This window comes from Telmatherina bonti, assembly GCF_933228915.1.
Source record: "Telmatherina bonti genome assembly, chromosome: 13".
Lineage (NCBI taxonomy): Eukaryota > Metazoa > Chordata > Actinopteri > Atheriniformes > Telmatherinidae > Telmatherina > Telmatherina bonti.
The window spans coordinates 27,236,054-27,251,589 of NC_136611.1; the positions used below are offsets into that span (position 1 = coordinate 27,236,054).

At 37.6% G+C, this 15,536-nt stretch overlaps 1 protein-coding gene across 2 annotated transcripts; it reads right to left on the reverse strand.

Annotated features, from left to right (window-relative positions):
- Positions 1 to 1,529: 1,529 nt before the first annotated feature.
- ulk1a (unc-51 like autophagy activating kinase 1a) lies at positions 1,530 to 15,203 on the reverse strand. 2 transcript variants are annotated; one of them, XM_079251767.1, is made up of 27 exons: positions 14,733 to 15,203; positions 14,533 to 14,625; positions 14,392 to 14,433; positions 13,160 to 13,192; positions 13,010 to 13,046; positions 11,923 to 12,096; positions 11,716 to 11,789; positions 11,517 to 11,618; positions 10,590 to 10,648; positions 9,316 to 9,398; positions 9,176 to 9,226; positions 8,985 to 9,073; positions 8,701 to 8,851; positions 8,530 to 8,590; positions 8,334 to 8,423; positions 8,077 to 8,202; positions 7,839 to 7,978; positions 7,192 to 7,292; positions 6,277 to 6,401; positions 6,045 to 6,160; positions 5,456 to 5,581; positions 4,829 to 4,983; positions 4,578 to 4,753; positions 4,357 to 4,475; positions 2,845 to 3,002; positions 2,580 to 2,715; positions 1,530 to 2,448 (listed from the first exon to the last, which is right to left on the reverse strand). In XM_079251767.1, the coding sequence occupies exons 1-27, from the start codon at positions 14,820 to 14,822 to the stop codon at positions 2,405 to 2,407; spliced, it is 2,751 nt and encodes a 916-aa protein (XP_079107893.1). In that variant the 5' UTR covers positions 14,823 to 15,203; the 3' UTR covers positions 1,530 to 2,404. The 2 variants fall into 2 exon arrangements, with proteins under 2 accessions (XP_079107893.1, XP_079107892.1); XM_079251766.1 differs by having other exon boundaries at positions 6,277 to 6,404.
- Positions 15,204 to 15,536: the final 333 nt, after the last annotated feature.

Below are 15,536 nucleotides of genomic sequence, written 5' to 3' on the forward strand. Positions count from 1 at the left end.
CCTTTAAGCTTCTCCACAGGATTTATCCAGCTAAAGTCTACATTCATAATAGATTCAAATTAAATATTGATACTCTCTGTAGTTTCTGCATGAACTCCTGTGAAACAATTGTACATTTATTTTGGTCTTGCCCAGCTGTTAAAATATTCTGGCAAAGGTTTTGTAATCTGATTCATGAAAAAATTAATGTAAACTTTGTTTTATTCTGGAGGGATGTACTGCTTGGTCTCATAACAAAGGACTCTCATGACAATTCTAGTATGTATTTGATAAATCTCCTCCTTATTATGGCTAAGTCCCATATTCATAACTGTAAATTCACAAATAAGGAAAAACCATGTTTCTCAGCCTTTGTAGGTGAGTTCAAGCTATACATCACCTCTATCCTTCATTCTAAAAAGCAAAAAGCAATTAAAACTATATCTGCCTGTAATATGTTTAAGCTGTTATAACCCCTTAGTTTTAAGTTTTACTAGTTTAAGTTTTACTGTTTTTTTTTTTTTTTTTCCCCCTTTTCCTTTTTCTCTTTGTCCTGCTGTTATGTACTTTGTTTGAATTAACTGCTCTGTATGGATAACCTATTTGTACTACCTGTCACTGTTTCAATAAAGTTCATTAAAAAAAAAAAAAAAAAATCATCTATACATGTATATATGTATAGATGATGTCTATATACATGTATAGATGATGTCTATGGTATTTACAGTTGTGCTCATATGTATTCATACCCTTTCATTAAAGAAAAGGCTGATTTACAAGTCACTCAAATAACTGGAGACTTAAAAAAGGAACAATAACTAAAAATTTGCAAAACTATAATTTAGTTATTTAAGACACAGTTTTTTTTTTCATTTAATTGAGTTGAAGAAAGAAAAAACAAACAAAAAAACAAACTGGTCCTGGACAAGTTACAGCACTTTTCTGTTGAACAGTGGGACAAAATACCTGTCAACAGGTGCAGAAGTCTGACTGAGAGGAACAGAAAACACCCGACTGTTGCAGAAACATTAAAGAATTGTTCAACAAAATATTAATTTATGAGTGATGCAATATGTAATAAATTATCATATTTGTTTTCTTTTTAAAAACAAAATATTTCTATTGAACCAAAATTGGAAAATAATGTAATTATTTTTATGAAATCTTTATTTATTATTACTTTTGTCTATTTCAGCTTATTCTACAGGCAGCTGTTTTTTCCTTCTTTAATGAAAGGGTATGAATAAATATGAGCACAACTGTATAGTTAGTTGTTGATGAATCTAGGTAATCATAATGCAGAAAACTGTATAATCCTACTTAAATGATTTTACATTAATTTGGGAATTTAAAACAAGATGTTAGCTTTGGATTCAAGAGAGGTGACCATTTCTGAACGTAAAGGGTATACAAGTCAGAAACTAATTTGCTTATTAAACAGAAAAAAACAAACTATGCAATATTCTTATAATAAATAACATTTATTTTCAACACACATTGTGAAACAACTCATTCTCACAAATTGAAAAACTTGAAAATACAAAAGGGAATTAGATCAATCATAACAGGCCACTATTAAACACATTTTTTTAAAATAAAATAAACAACATTTTGTTGTAATAACAAGTCTGGTCAAGTTCATTGACCGATTAAAATTTGCACTAAACCAAAAAAATGAAAATGAATGTGCACACAAAAAGTATTTAAACATAAGCAATGTAGCATTTAGTTTCATGTCAGACTTCTTATTACCTAAGAAGATTACAAGATTTATATCACTCAAACAAAACCTCACCCAAATGTCAAAATATACTTATTGCACTCTCTAACATATGCATGACTTTAAGACTAGCTGTCATAAAGCAACACTCAGTATGAGGTCAAAGCATACTTTCATACATTCAGTTTTTACTATTATTAATAATATACAAAAATAGGCACAGTTTTGGTGATAATGCTACTTCATGGCAATATTTGGTCATCTTATCCAAAATACTAACACTCCTGTTGACTGATGTACATTAATTGACACATAACTTTAAGGCTTCAAACAGAGAAAGCAATCTAAACTTTGTTTCAAGTATAACACATTTAAAATCACTTATCAATTATTCTACTGATGCTAAGTGCAAAACACACTAACACACTAACACATATAGTTTGTAACAAGACAAATACTGAAAACAATTTCCCCAAAAGTTTCAAAACAATCTCTTTTCAAGAATATGCACAGAACATAACTTTCAGTCTTTTCTGTGCACGGTTACAGATTTGGGTAGTAGTATATGAGTAGATGGTCAGTGGTCATTTCTCCAAGGTGAGATCAAAGTGCTCGTCTGTTGGTGGATCCATCTACATTCAGGGGTGATGGATGATGCAAATCACGCAGTTATCATGAACACACTTGTAGAGCTCATGGACACTGTTATGTCTGCAAAGCTGAGAGACGTCTCTCAATACACTGCTTACCTGAAAAAGTAAAAAAAAATTATATATACAATAAATTCAATGATCACATTAGAAACAACTTAACTTGTGGTCTAGTTCATGGAACTGAATGCAGCCATGATTTTATAGTTTGTGTTACTGTGTTTACATACATTTGCTTATGCTGTCAATGTCCTTTTGATTTGTGAGGGTTCGGGACAGACCTTCCATCAGCAGAAGGGCTTTACTGTACCGCTGGACGGATGCTGTACCATAGTGAAACATCTCATCCAAAGCAGCAGACTGGACCTGAATGCAGTAAAAAAAAAAAAAAAAAAGCATTTAAATGATGGAGCTAAAGATTTAAAATCAATACACACTGCATAGGATCTGGTTAGGAGTGAGCAACATCATCTTCTGTTTTGAAAAAGAGCTCACCATTTGCACAGTGTGACTGTAGATGAGCTTCTCTGCTGTGAGACCATTAAATCGGTCCATAAGCTTCTGTTTGTCAAGTAAAAAGGTCTGCAGCCGATCGTTCAGGGAGCGACAGTAGGTCACGCAGTTCTTGTACATGTCGTTTAGCTTCTTGATCACTGGAAAAAAAATTGAACAATTGCCATTTTATAGCCTAACAACTCATATTATAGTTCTGTTCTACTCCCAAGAGCATTGCCTCTTCTGCTTGTGTTTTTTGTTCTTTAAGCAACTGTATGCATTTGCTGATATGGAGTTCAGTTCCAATCCAATAACATAAATAGATCAAGGCCCTCAGTTATCAACCATTTTTGTGCAAAAATGTCTGCATGTTTTATAAATGAGAACTTTTTCATGCTCATATTTTCAAATGTTTTTAAATATATGAAACACTCTGATCATCTGTACACACAGAGTCTATGGGCAGAACAGGGAGGCTGCATTAGTCTTGCAGGCAAGGCAGAGATCTCAACATTCACATTCTTTATCTGGTGCTAATAATTACCCAAGTATTGATCCTTTAGCAAAATAAATAAAGACATGTAGCTCAGATTTTAAAACTTACAAAAGACATCTGTCACAGATAGATGAGAACTTAGCATTATTGATCTGATGTTATCAAATAATATTCCGAACTGTCACTACATTGTGAGTGTCATCAATGATCAGCTGATCTGATCACTGAAATTACTTCTGATCACATGTTGCTTCCTGAAAAATAGTCTTTTAAGAGTCCTGCTTTGATCTGGGATCAACTTTTCAGGTGAATATCTGAAAGATTTGATCACCCGTCTACGAGACAACTTGGACTTTTCCTGAATATTTTTAACTGATTGGGGTAAAACAAAGAACTCCACAGGATAAGATAACATCTAGAGGAGGAAGTTCTTATTGTTCCTGTCTTCCTCCAGGAAGGTTTGTTATATGGCAACTTAACCATCTCTTTCTTTAAAAAATGACAGAGACTTCCCCTTGATCTCTATAATTTACAGCTTTGATTTTTCTTTGCAGAATTTATTTATTCCTGGTGAGTTTAGGTTTTTATGTAGTGTACTGTTTCAGAGGAATGTTAAATAATATTTATTTCTGGCACTTAAGACTTTGCAAGTGAGCTTTAAATTAGTGTTTTAAAATGAATGTTAACTGAACTTAACTGACTAAACTAAGCAGAGATATTTGGTTGGATTGAAACTCAGTAGAAATATATTTATTCTTTCTATCAGTCCAAGGAGAAACACAAATGATTTCCATGTGATTGTAAGGGGATGTGTTGACCCTATATTTGGTTGAATGAGCATATTTCTGAATTTCTTTTCAATAATATACTGTATATTCAAAGCAGATCCAATGTTTGAACATATAAGTGCTTAAATTACAGTTCTTTTACAGCTAATTTTCTTTTCTCTAAATAAAAAACACTTAAAACTTAAAAAGGTGAATGCTTTAAATCCCAAAGCCTGTCCTTTGTCTCACCTTGTTTGACTGTAGAAGACGGCAGGAGTTGGCCTTGTTTAATATTTTCTTTGGCTGTGTGCAGAGTTGACGACAGAAACTCCTCTGCTTTCATGTACAGCATTAACTGCTCTGCGTAGCTGGAACATCACACAAGAGATATGAGTTATTACCAAAATATGTCATTGTAAAATAAGCTACAGAACATATTGAGGAAACGTGTAAACCTTCATGCCTCTCACCTCCACTCTCTACTCAGAAGGCTAATCTGATCTGCCACAAAGCTCTGCTCTAGAAAGGAAATATCAGGATTGCTGATGGCATCAAGCCCTACGTCCTTTGAGGAAGCCAGCTCCATGACACAGTGGACAAAAGCCAAAGTGAAACGCAAGTCACTCAGAGCGTCTGTATGAGGCTGCTGTGAAAAGAATGTATAAAATACAGTGAATACAAAGCGTGGTCGTGCAGAGTGTCAATTTGTCAACTCTACTACCTCCAACAGCGTGTCTTCAGGTAGTTCTGGAGGGTGAAAAATCAAGCTGTTGAGTGGAAAAGCATCCATGGCTTCGGTTTCACTATTTCTTCGGCTTCCTCGTTGGAGGGGCCGGCTGTTGAGTTGCCAGCCTGAGCTGAAGTAACTGGGAGAGCCTGCGTTTCCAGCAAGAAACAAATTAAGCTTATTCCCAAATAGCTTATACAGAGAATATGTAATGAAGATGCAGGCAAAAAACTGATAACATTCTTAAGTGTAAGACAGGGATCCTCAATCCTGGTCCTCGAGGACCGATTTCCTGCAGGTTTTCTAAGTGTCCCTGCTGGAATACACCTGACTCAGACTCAGATAAGCTCTGTGCATGTCTGCGAAATACACACTGATTTGAATCAGTGTGCTGCAGCTGGAAGAAAATGGAAAACCTGCAGGACCCCGGCCCTCGAGGACCAGGATTGAGGATCCCTCATGTAAGATAACGGTTATATAAAACCTACAAACCTTTTTCATTATATAAGTCCAGCTTTTATAGACCACAAAAAAGTGTATAATTAACAAAATCAACACAAAAACTAAGAATAAATAAGTATACATAATAAAATAAGGATATGACATTATAAAAACACCTACCTAAGAGCATCCTCGATACCACTGCGTCAGGAGGGGTGCTTCCATGTGATGGAGAACCCATAGTGAAGATGGCAGGAGGTGGGCTGTCTGGGATGTGAAATACTTTCTGGCATCCAGTAGGTGGAGCTGCAGACACAAATAGGAAGAGATAAATCAGATGTCAGATGGCTCACTTTGAAATGACACTGCAGTCTAGTAAATACCACAGTCCTTGTCACTGAAATAGATCTCTAAAAATAAATTATTTTTAACCACCCATATTACTAACATCTGTCACATCACATCAATATAACTAGTGATTTAATAGTCATCACATTTAACATTTTTAGCTCAGCTCATGTTAATATTTTTAAACAGTTTCAAAGGTAATAAGTTCTGCTGATAGTTTTTAGTTTTTGTCTATGTGCTTTGCTCTTTGCAATGCTAAAGGTTTAACTTTTCTTTAAAACATGCTACAGAAATACACAGGCAGGGACCTTAATTATTCCATAATTACAGACTGTCACTACATGTGAAACATGCAACTATTTCTAATGTTGGACAGATGATGTGAGTAGAAATTTCACTTGTAATTATTTTACTCTGGTACCTGTTGTATCCATGCTTTTTTCACAACTGAAGCTCTCGTCACTTCCCTCTTCAAAAAGGTTTGCCCCAAAGGCGGCCTTCAGCAGCATGTCTGACAGCCTGCCAGTGCTGAGAGATCTGAAGATTCAATGCAACCACAGACACATTGTTATTACTGGTGACATCTCCAGCTGTTAACCAATTTTCTTAAGAAACAAAGAAAAAGAAAAAATGTATTCATATAGTGATGTGACCTTTTAAAAGGTCCCCTTTTGTTTGCTGGCTTCTGGCTGAGGTTTGTCTGGCAAGCCGGGGATGGGTCAAGGGATTGCAGGTTTGGGACTGTCCTGGTCCGGTTTGGTTTTCTGTGTTGAGCCTGCTGCTGAAAAGGAAATCCATTATTTGAAACTTTTTCTATTATAATTTGTAAGCTGTGTGTTGACACTCATTTATAATTTCCTGGCCATGTAAAGAGTGTGAAGTACAAGTAACTTGTCATTATTGTGCACTTTTGGCTTTCCAGTTTTTTTTTTTTGGTAATAACTTGGTTAAGGTCCCATGTGAGCCAAAATTTTACAAGGACACAATGTAGACTGATGGCTGGTCAAAGACATCTACATATGGGCAAAACAGTCTTAGTGTACCTATTAACACACACTGACACAATACTTAATTTTAAAGTGTCCAAAATCCCAGATATCTAATTTGTGAGAACAGCAAACCATGTTTATCAACCAAGACTATTGATTTGATTTGGTGATTAATCATTTTATTGAATCACAGCTGAGCTCTGTTCAGTCCCAGGAGATATTTAAAGCCTTTCTCATGAACATATTAGTCTAATGTTAACCCCACACTCCTCTTAACCCCATCAGTTGATAAGCCTTTTTGAATAATATCCTCAACTAGAAGTGTGTAATATAATAAACAACAGTATGGTTGACATGTGCTTGTCTCTGTGTTGTTGCAACTGCAGTGATAAACAAGCAATCCTGTCCACGTGGAAGGGCTACCGGCCATAATGGAAAATAAAGCATGCAATAGTCGTTCCAATACAAAGTGTGCTGCGCAACATAATGGAAAAATGCCAAACAAGAGAGGTTATGGATAGATGGCAGAATATGGACACGGCATAACATCCATCTTGTTATTTTGATATGGAAGCTGACCTTTGAGCTGGTGGTGACCTGTGTGCCAGGAGATTCAGTGAGCTGTCCTGTTCTTGTACTGAGTGGGAGAGTCTGCTCTGATGTTTTTGGGCTCAATCCAACTAAAACAGAGTGACAACAATTAAACCATCATCAGTACATAATACTTGTAAAGTCATATGTTTACTTTCTCTTATAAGTAGACATAACAAGATTAGGCATGTACTCCGAGGGTTTTGAAAAGTAAAAGTACATGAGTCAGAGTGTGCACAGGGGAAATCAAATAACACTTCATTACAATTTCTTTTTGTGATTTAATCCATTAAACATGACATAACTGTGCAGTAGATCTCTGTCAGATGGCTACATATTTGCTACAACTCTTTTTTTTTTTTTTTTTAACAGGGTGTGTGTTTGGCTCCAGAGCTCCTTTGAAATCTCCTAAGAATAAAAGTGAATATCAGAATCTGAATCTCACACAAAAAAACCACAATAGGGGGCTTTGTTGTAATGTCTACAAAACAGAAGGAAAGAACCAAGTGGGAGGAGACTTTTGGCCACAGTAACAAAGTTATAACTGATGCTTGACAAAGTTAACAATGTTATTAAGTATTTGTCATGTCTGAAAAGATAGACTGATGACATAATAGGCTAGTTGAGGTTATTACCTAATGGAGAGCACCGTTGTGGTTGACCAACTCCAGTTGCCAGCCTTGGGGTGTCAGATGAGATCTTTGAATATGAAGCTCTACGATGTCCACACTGCAGTGGGGTTGGACTGCTGCTGCCAGCACAGCACAGCATGATCCTGACAGACATAAGACACAGTTAGATGAAGGAAGACAGGAATGGATAATAGTGAGAGATAAGCTCAAGTGGCTGCATGGAGGATGCAGCTTTATATACCTTGTAGAGCCATGCAATCCAACAGGTTGCAGGTTCTGTTCCATACGCTGGTAGTTTTGGATCTGAGTTGGAACAGGAATGGGCACCGATGGGCTGCAGTTACAGCCATGCAATTCAACAGGATTACTGCATGATTAAAAGATGAAGCCGAGAAATAAGACACCAAGGACTTGGCAACCAAGACGAACATGCGTTACATTAAACCAATGAAAAAACAATTATATGACTAAATGAAAGGTTCTGAAGAGTTCTCTTACTAGACAGGCTTGGATGGAGAGTGTAAAAGGGCTGGGGATGGTGGTGTCTTTCTTGCAACTCCAGAACCTCTCTCCACCAGTCGAGAATTTCTAAATGAACATACTTGCAAGTTTCTTTAAAAAATAAAAACTCAAATATATTTTCTTCCACTAATTAAGTGAAATACACTGCATTGTGTACCTCAGAGAAACTCACCCACTGTATATCAGACAACTGTCACTAGGTGACCCAACTTCCACCCCACATGTGTATTCACCTAGCAAGCAGCAAAACAAACAGAATCAGACTTTTTTGTGCTTGTGTGAAGAAAATCCTCTTAAAAATTAGGGAACTTAGATAAGAACAGAGGGAGGCTGAGGGTCTTACTAGGAAACTGTGCAGGCACCATGACATAATCTTCTGCATATGTGTTCCTCCCATCTTGATTGGATTTTTCTTTCCGCTGGAATTTGGCAGCCTCCTGTGTAGGCGAGTGCAGCACTTTGGGCGAAAGCTGGTGCATTTCTCCATCGGAATGCTAAGCGAATAAAAAACAAATGATCAAATTTATCCGTGAGATATATGGTAACAAAAACACACCGTGATTACTTCTGTTAGAAGCAAATTTCATATCTTTAACTGAATGACTTTACATGCAGGAGATAGCGTACTTGAGGTGAAGCCAGCTGGGATGTGGAGGAGCTGCTGGATGAGCTGCCTGAGCCAGAGCTGGGGTAGGAGAGCATTGGAGCCGGTGAGCCTGTTAAAAAAAACACACACCTTCTTGCGTTAGGACCTGGGTTAAGACACCTTTACTGACACTAAGCTCACCAGATGGACTCACACAAGACATAGCACATACATTTCTTTGTGGATAAGCTCGTCTCCAAGAAAGGATGGTGGAAGAACTCATCTGCAAATATAAAGATTTACATGTAAGAACAACATTTCAAGATGGAGTTATGAAAGGGGATCCCTAATATTAAAGAGGGGGAGATTTACCAAAGCTGATCCGGTCTTTGTGGTTTCTCTGGAGCAGCCCCAGCAGCAAGTGTCTTAAGTTAGCAGAAGTCTCCTTCGGGATGCTGAGATAAAAGAAAAAAATCCCTTAATGCATGCTAAGCAGATTTTTTTTTAGCTTAAATAGCATTGATTATTATTATTATGATTATATTATTACTATTATTATTATTATTGTTAATTTAAGAATTAATTGATTTAAAATTTCCTCTGGAATAAATAAAGAATTTAGTTTTTCATATTTTATTTAATTTTCATTTAATAATTTAGTCTTTTCCAGATGTTTCACCCAGCATGCTGTATGTTTAGCTTACATGATGATATAAGATGCTATTATTTAGAGCTTCTGGTCTCTGTGTGCTCGCCAGTGTTTATAATTTATTCCTGTCTGTCATTATAAAGATTCAGGACAGTTATATCTCAAAAGCATGCTGTAACCTATAAAATAAGTGAATTTTAAATCTAAATTATGGTTTCAAGACAAAACCTCCAGGCAACATGACATTCACAGTCAGTCAGACGATGTGTATTTACGTCTGTGTTAAGCTATGTGGGTCATGTGGAAAAAGATAGCCGCACAGGCCACTAGCTGGCACCTCGGAGCTGGTTAAATATAGAGTGAGAGAAAAACAAACTATGCCCTGCTCACACAGAAACATGGTCCATCTTATCATCCAGCTGTATCACTGCAGAAGATAAGTGTGGCTGTAAGCCATACACAAGCTGGCGAAGTACTTCATGAACAAAGTAAGGCAAACAAACCATAAATCCCTTTTGAAAGCTTTTCAGGTCCACTTCTCAACATAACAGATTCAGTTTTCAAAAGGAATCTGCCTGTCCTGCTGACATTTAACCAGATTTAAGCTTTCACAGCTGACAGGACAGTAACCTTATACATATGTAGGAATTCACATAATAACTGTGAAAGTGACAGAGAAAGAATTTTTGAGATCTCATTGGTTAAATCAGGTGTCTGTGTCATTTTCTTTCACATCAAGATTATTTTTAGCAGTGCGGTGGGACTTATTTACTGACTGCTAATTATGCCTGTGGGAGCATGTGTCTGCGGACTCACATGTGCTTGAACCTAAGTCACATACGCATAAAAGTCAGCCATCCATCACCCTAAACACTGCAAACTTGACAGATTTCCCAGTACAGCCTGTTTACACCCCTTCCTCTCATGTTATGATGTGTAATATGTGCATACATGGCACATGTGCATACAGGGGCAGTTAACAGAGAGATGCACTAACCTGGGTAACAAGGTGGTATTGCTTTCATAGAAGAGACGGAGCTCCTGTGGTGTGCTGGCCTATTGAAAAAAACAAAACCATGAATAACACTTCAGATTGCTTTTCATATAAACACACACACAAACACACAAAGATGTTAAAATAGTTTAGTCCAGCCCTTTTAGAAAAGGGCTTTTCAGCTACATTATTACAAAAATGAAAGCATTTTTACAACAGCACATAATCATCATGTGGTGATCTCAGCAGGGGTAAAGTTGTCTGCCATCTAGACCAATTAGATAAACATCATCATCATCATCATCAGCAGCAGCAGCAGCAGCAAACTCCACTCTAACGCTTGGACTTATCAAGAAAGTGTGTTTTGTTTCCTGACTGCAAACACATTTGGAATGAAGGGAAATGTTTACATTGAAATAAAGAACCAAAGAAGGGGTGAACTTTGGTGTGTGTCTGCTCATAAGTTACAGCTGAGGTAAGCTGCACCTGCCTTTGAAAAAGTATCATTGCAGCAGCCACGTGAACAGTGGAAAGTAATAGCTATGATTGTGAAATGATGTTTACTCTCGGTATAGAGAAATCCTCCCCCTCCCGCATAAGCAGGGTTCAGTCCGAACAAGCAGTCAAACTGTTTCAGCATTTCCCAACTAACAACACTCAGGAGGAGTATCATCCAGCAGACTGGTGTTTTTAATAGCTGTGTTGTGGTTCATGGCGTTATGAAAGGGAAGCATCATGTTCTCTTTTATCAGTGCTTACTTTGCCCTTTCCAGGAACTAAAACATAATTTCATGAGTATTTATATAAAGGAACTTAATATGCGTTTCTTGGCAAAAATCTGACTCTATGCTGCTAATCACCCAAAAAAAAAACATTGATGTATGTTTTCTTATATCAAAATGTTCATATTCCATTTGAAGTATCACTCACATGAAATGGTGCTTTTCCAGTCAGACACTGGTACACAATAGTGCCTATGCTCCACAGATCGGCTTTGGCATCATAGTTCTGGGACATGATGACCTCAGGAGCCTGTGTCCAGACAAACACAGCTGACAGCTTAGAGACACAGTGACATTACAAACCTGTTGGCACAGAAAACAAGAGTAAGAGAGACCTTAATGCTTACCATGTACATGGGAGAACCACACAGTGTGGCTGCCATGGTGTTTGTCTGGAGGTGTCGTGCAAAGCCAAAATCAGCTGGAGGTTGAAAGAAATAAGGTAAAGGATAGAGATTCAAGACAAACAAATAGGCTTATTCCACCATCATTCTACTCTATTTGAAATACTGTACAGCGAAAGCATTTAAATATCTACAGATTTAAGAAATTACCTATCTTAATAATGGTATTGATGGAACTGGATCTACGCCCCTCTGGGTGGCAGAGTAAAATATTTTGGGGTTTGAGATCTCTATGGAGGATTCCTTTGCTCTGCAGGACTTTCATGGCTTGAGCAATCTGCTGCAGGAATATACGGATGGTGTCTTCACTGAGCGTGCCTTTCGCTGTTGGACAGAACAATAAAACATGTAGGCTAAATGGGGAAAAGTCACCATAACATAATAAAAATGCCACTGATATTGCCAATAAAAACTACATTTACTTTCTTTGGAAATAAAAAAAAATAGGGCCCTTAACATGCTAGCACCCCCCACATCCCTCCCAGTAGAGCAGTATTTCTGGCTGCCGTGTTATTCCATCGGAGCACAGGGGATAAGTGAGTGACAGATGGGCGAGGTCATGTGGGTGCTCTATCAACCTTGCCAAATGTGACCGAGTCTTGTACTGCAAATAGCTATATGCTTCTTTTTTACAACATAAGAAATACTGGCATCGTGACAGAATTAGACCCAACCTCCACATCAGCACTTAAATACACACATCAGCACCCAGGAGGCAAATCTAGCCTGAGAAAAATTTGCTCCATGCTCCCATCACTTTTCAAAATATGCCTTGAAACCTGAGGAGGGGAGAATATTCTAGTAAGAGAAGCTTCTAAGAATTCAAATGTGGCAAGATCACAGGACTAATAGAAAAGCAGCTGTAAAATGCAAACTGGGAGTTATTGTTGGCTTCTGATTTTGCTCTAATTTCCACATAATTAAGAGGAAAATCACTGAGCAGAAACTTGATCACAAGTCTGCTTGACAGATTTAATTTTATCTGGGTTAAGCACTTGGAAGTGTTAGTGATTACTCACTCACTGGCTTGCATAAACTTGAAACCTCAATTATGGTTCTAGTCCCCTGCCAAAAAATCTACTGCACCCCCAAAATGGAAATAAATTTGGTCCTTTACTTGCAAAATTGAGTATTATGCAAATATCCCCTTATTGCTGAGTTTGAACATAAAAAGTAAAAGGCAAGACACAACACAGAGTGTTATGAAGAATCAACCTCTGTTTAGCTGCAGACTTACAGTGGAGATACTCTGCCAGGTCACTACCATTGCAGTACTGAAAAGACAGGAAAGACAAGTCTTAATAGCTTTGAACTTGATGCCTTATTAGTGGTTGTGATTTACATGTTCACATGAAAACAGACCTGTCTCAACCATCACACAACTCACCTCCATGACAAGATACACACACCCTCCCATCTCCTGTTGAAATAAATAAAATGCAAATAATCAAGCAAAGTATTTACCAGAACATCAATCTCTTTCTACATGAGTTGATGGATAGGTCAATAAATCCGTAAATGTCTAAATAAAAAATGTATTTCGTGTCGAGAGATGGAATTTATACCAATAATTGTTACACAACCAGAGGCAGCACTTCAAGCGTTAGAGTCAGTTGACTGTTTTTTTGGCTTGTCACCTTGCGGCTTCTTGAAATTCTGGACCGCCTGACAACAGCAAACTCAGGGGCCTTGAAACTCTATCTAGTCAAGGCCCACATCCAGAATCATGGATCATCCAGGACACTTTTCCAGTTCAGCACCCTTCTTCACCACCATTGAAAAAGTCAGAGCAGTGAGGGGATATGGGGTGAGGTAAATGGGTGAAAAGTTTAGGCTGTTGACCCCACCTGACTTAAAGGCAACATAATTAGCTGGAAAATAAGCTGAGTCACTGAGTTGAATCTCATAAGCTCTGTTTTTAAGGACACGAAAGATGTGTTTACCAGTTGTGCGATTGCATAAAAATGCCCGATGGCAATATGAGAGAATGAAGATTATAAATTAATATAATGACGTCAACATATGAGGCATGCAGCTTTGCCCTCAGCTTTGTATGTCAGTGTGTCTCTACTGTGAGACGATACTAAGACTGTGTTTTATAAGCCATTGTTAACCTGGTGCACTGTGCCATCTGTCAGACGTAGCGAGATAAGCCCATCCGAGCTTACTGTCTGGCAGGTGTCAGTAAGATGATAAGAGGAATGCACAAAGGGGACCTTACAACCAACCAGATGGTTAGTGTCCTGTGTCGTTTTTGACCTGTTATGTTAATAAGGCATGTAGGCTCTGACGGTGACCCTGTGCCAGTCATATCCGTCTTCACAACAGTCGTATAGTATAAAATATATTTTTTAAAGTCTTGTGATGACCTAAATAAGATGGGGGAGAGGGGAGGGGGCTGTAAAACCTCAAGCTAAAACTCAAATCCGTGAGGTGGCATGCAAAACTACAACATCCAACAGGCGTATTTGTACTACGAGTGACTGAGGCAGAGTTTGAGCAACATGTTGCATCATTTGGCATTTCTAGTATCGCATGTCTGTGTGTTTATCTGTGGGTGGGTGACATGCATATGAGATGAGAGTAATATAAAGGTAATAAAAAAAACCACATCCTTACCTGATAGTCAAGTAGTCTAACAATATTCTCATGTTTGAGTTCCTAGAGATGTGAAGAGAATAATTGTTAAATATACATTTGGAGACTGCAGCAAAAAATATATGACATATTAAAAAAACAAAAAAAAAACAATTACAATACCTTTAAAATTTTGATTTCTTTTGCCAGTAGAGACTGAGATTTGGCAATGTTTTTCTTGTTAATGCACTTGACAGCAACTTCCCAGTCGCGTTTCTTGAAAAGATTTTTTTTTTTTAAAAAGCAGAATATATGAAAAGCCAGCCAGACAAATATAAACAATGACAAAATAAATCAGAATTAGGCCCAGATATGAACATTACCTCTTTGTGTCTGCCTTTGAACACAACTGCAAAGGCACCGTGACCAATCAAGTCTTTCCTGCTGAACTCAAACTTCCCAACAGACTCCATGAATATTAACAATATAGGCAATACAGTCAATTTACAGTATTAAAGCAAAAGTCTTAGGTTCCAGCTGAAGCAGACGTACAGTCCCACGCCGCAGCGATAAATCCCATTTCACCAATAAAAAGTGCTGTTTTCACACTTTACAAGCTTAATAAAGACGGCGCCATACATCGCTGAAAACGTTGCGCAGTGTCCGTCAAAAAAAAAAGAAGGAAAAAGTCATAACAACGTGGGTACTTTAAATAATACTGCATGTAAACAAACTCCTGGAGGTCCACCTAACGATTTAAGTCAGTCCCAGTCGCTTCTTTAAACCAGTTGGACGACAGAAAGTCGCTTTAGTGTTATTAAAGGTAGTTTATACTTAAACACTGAGCTCAGACATTGTTGTGCTCCTCACCTTTCTAACCATCCGCATGAGTTATTCATATCTCATGGTGGGCATGCGCACACAGACTGGAAAGTGTCTGTCAGTGGCGCTTTCAGTGTCAGCTCGTAAATTGGGACTTTAACGCCTTTGTATGGATGATGTTTGCTCTTTTTCAAAATCGGTTCCAATGTCTTCTAAAAATGTGTCTACATTTTTCAAATCATACAAATCACATTGTGAGTAGTCACATTTAACATCAGAGAAAGTCATCGACATTGTTCCTGCACTGTATTCAGGCTGTTTGGTCTGAGTGATCATGAAGTGTGCAAAATATACTGCCTTGTCAA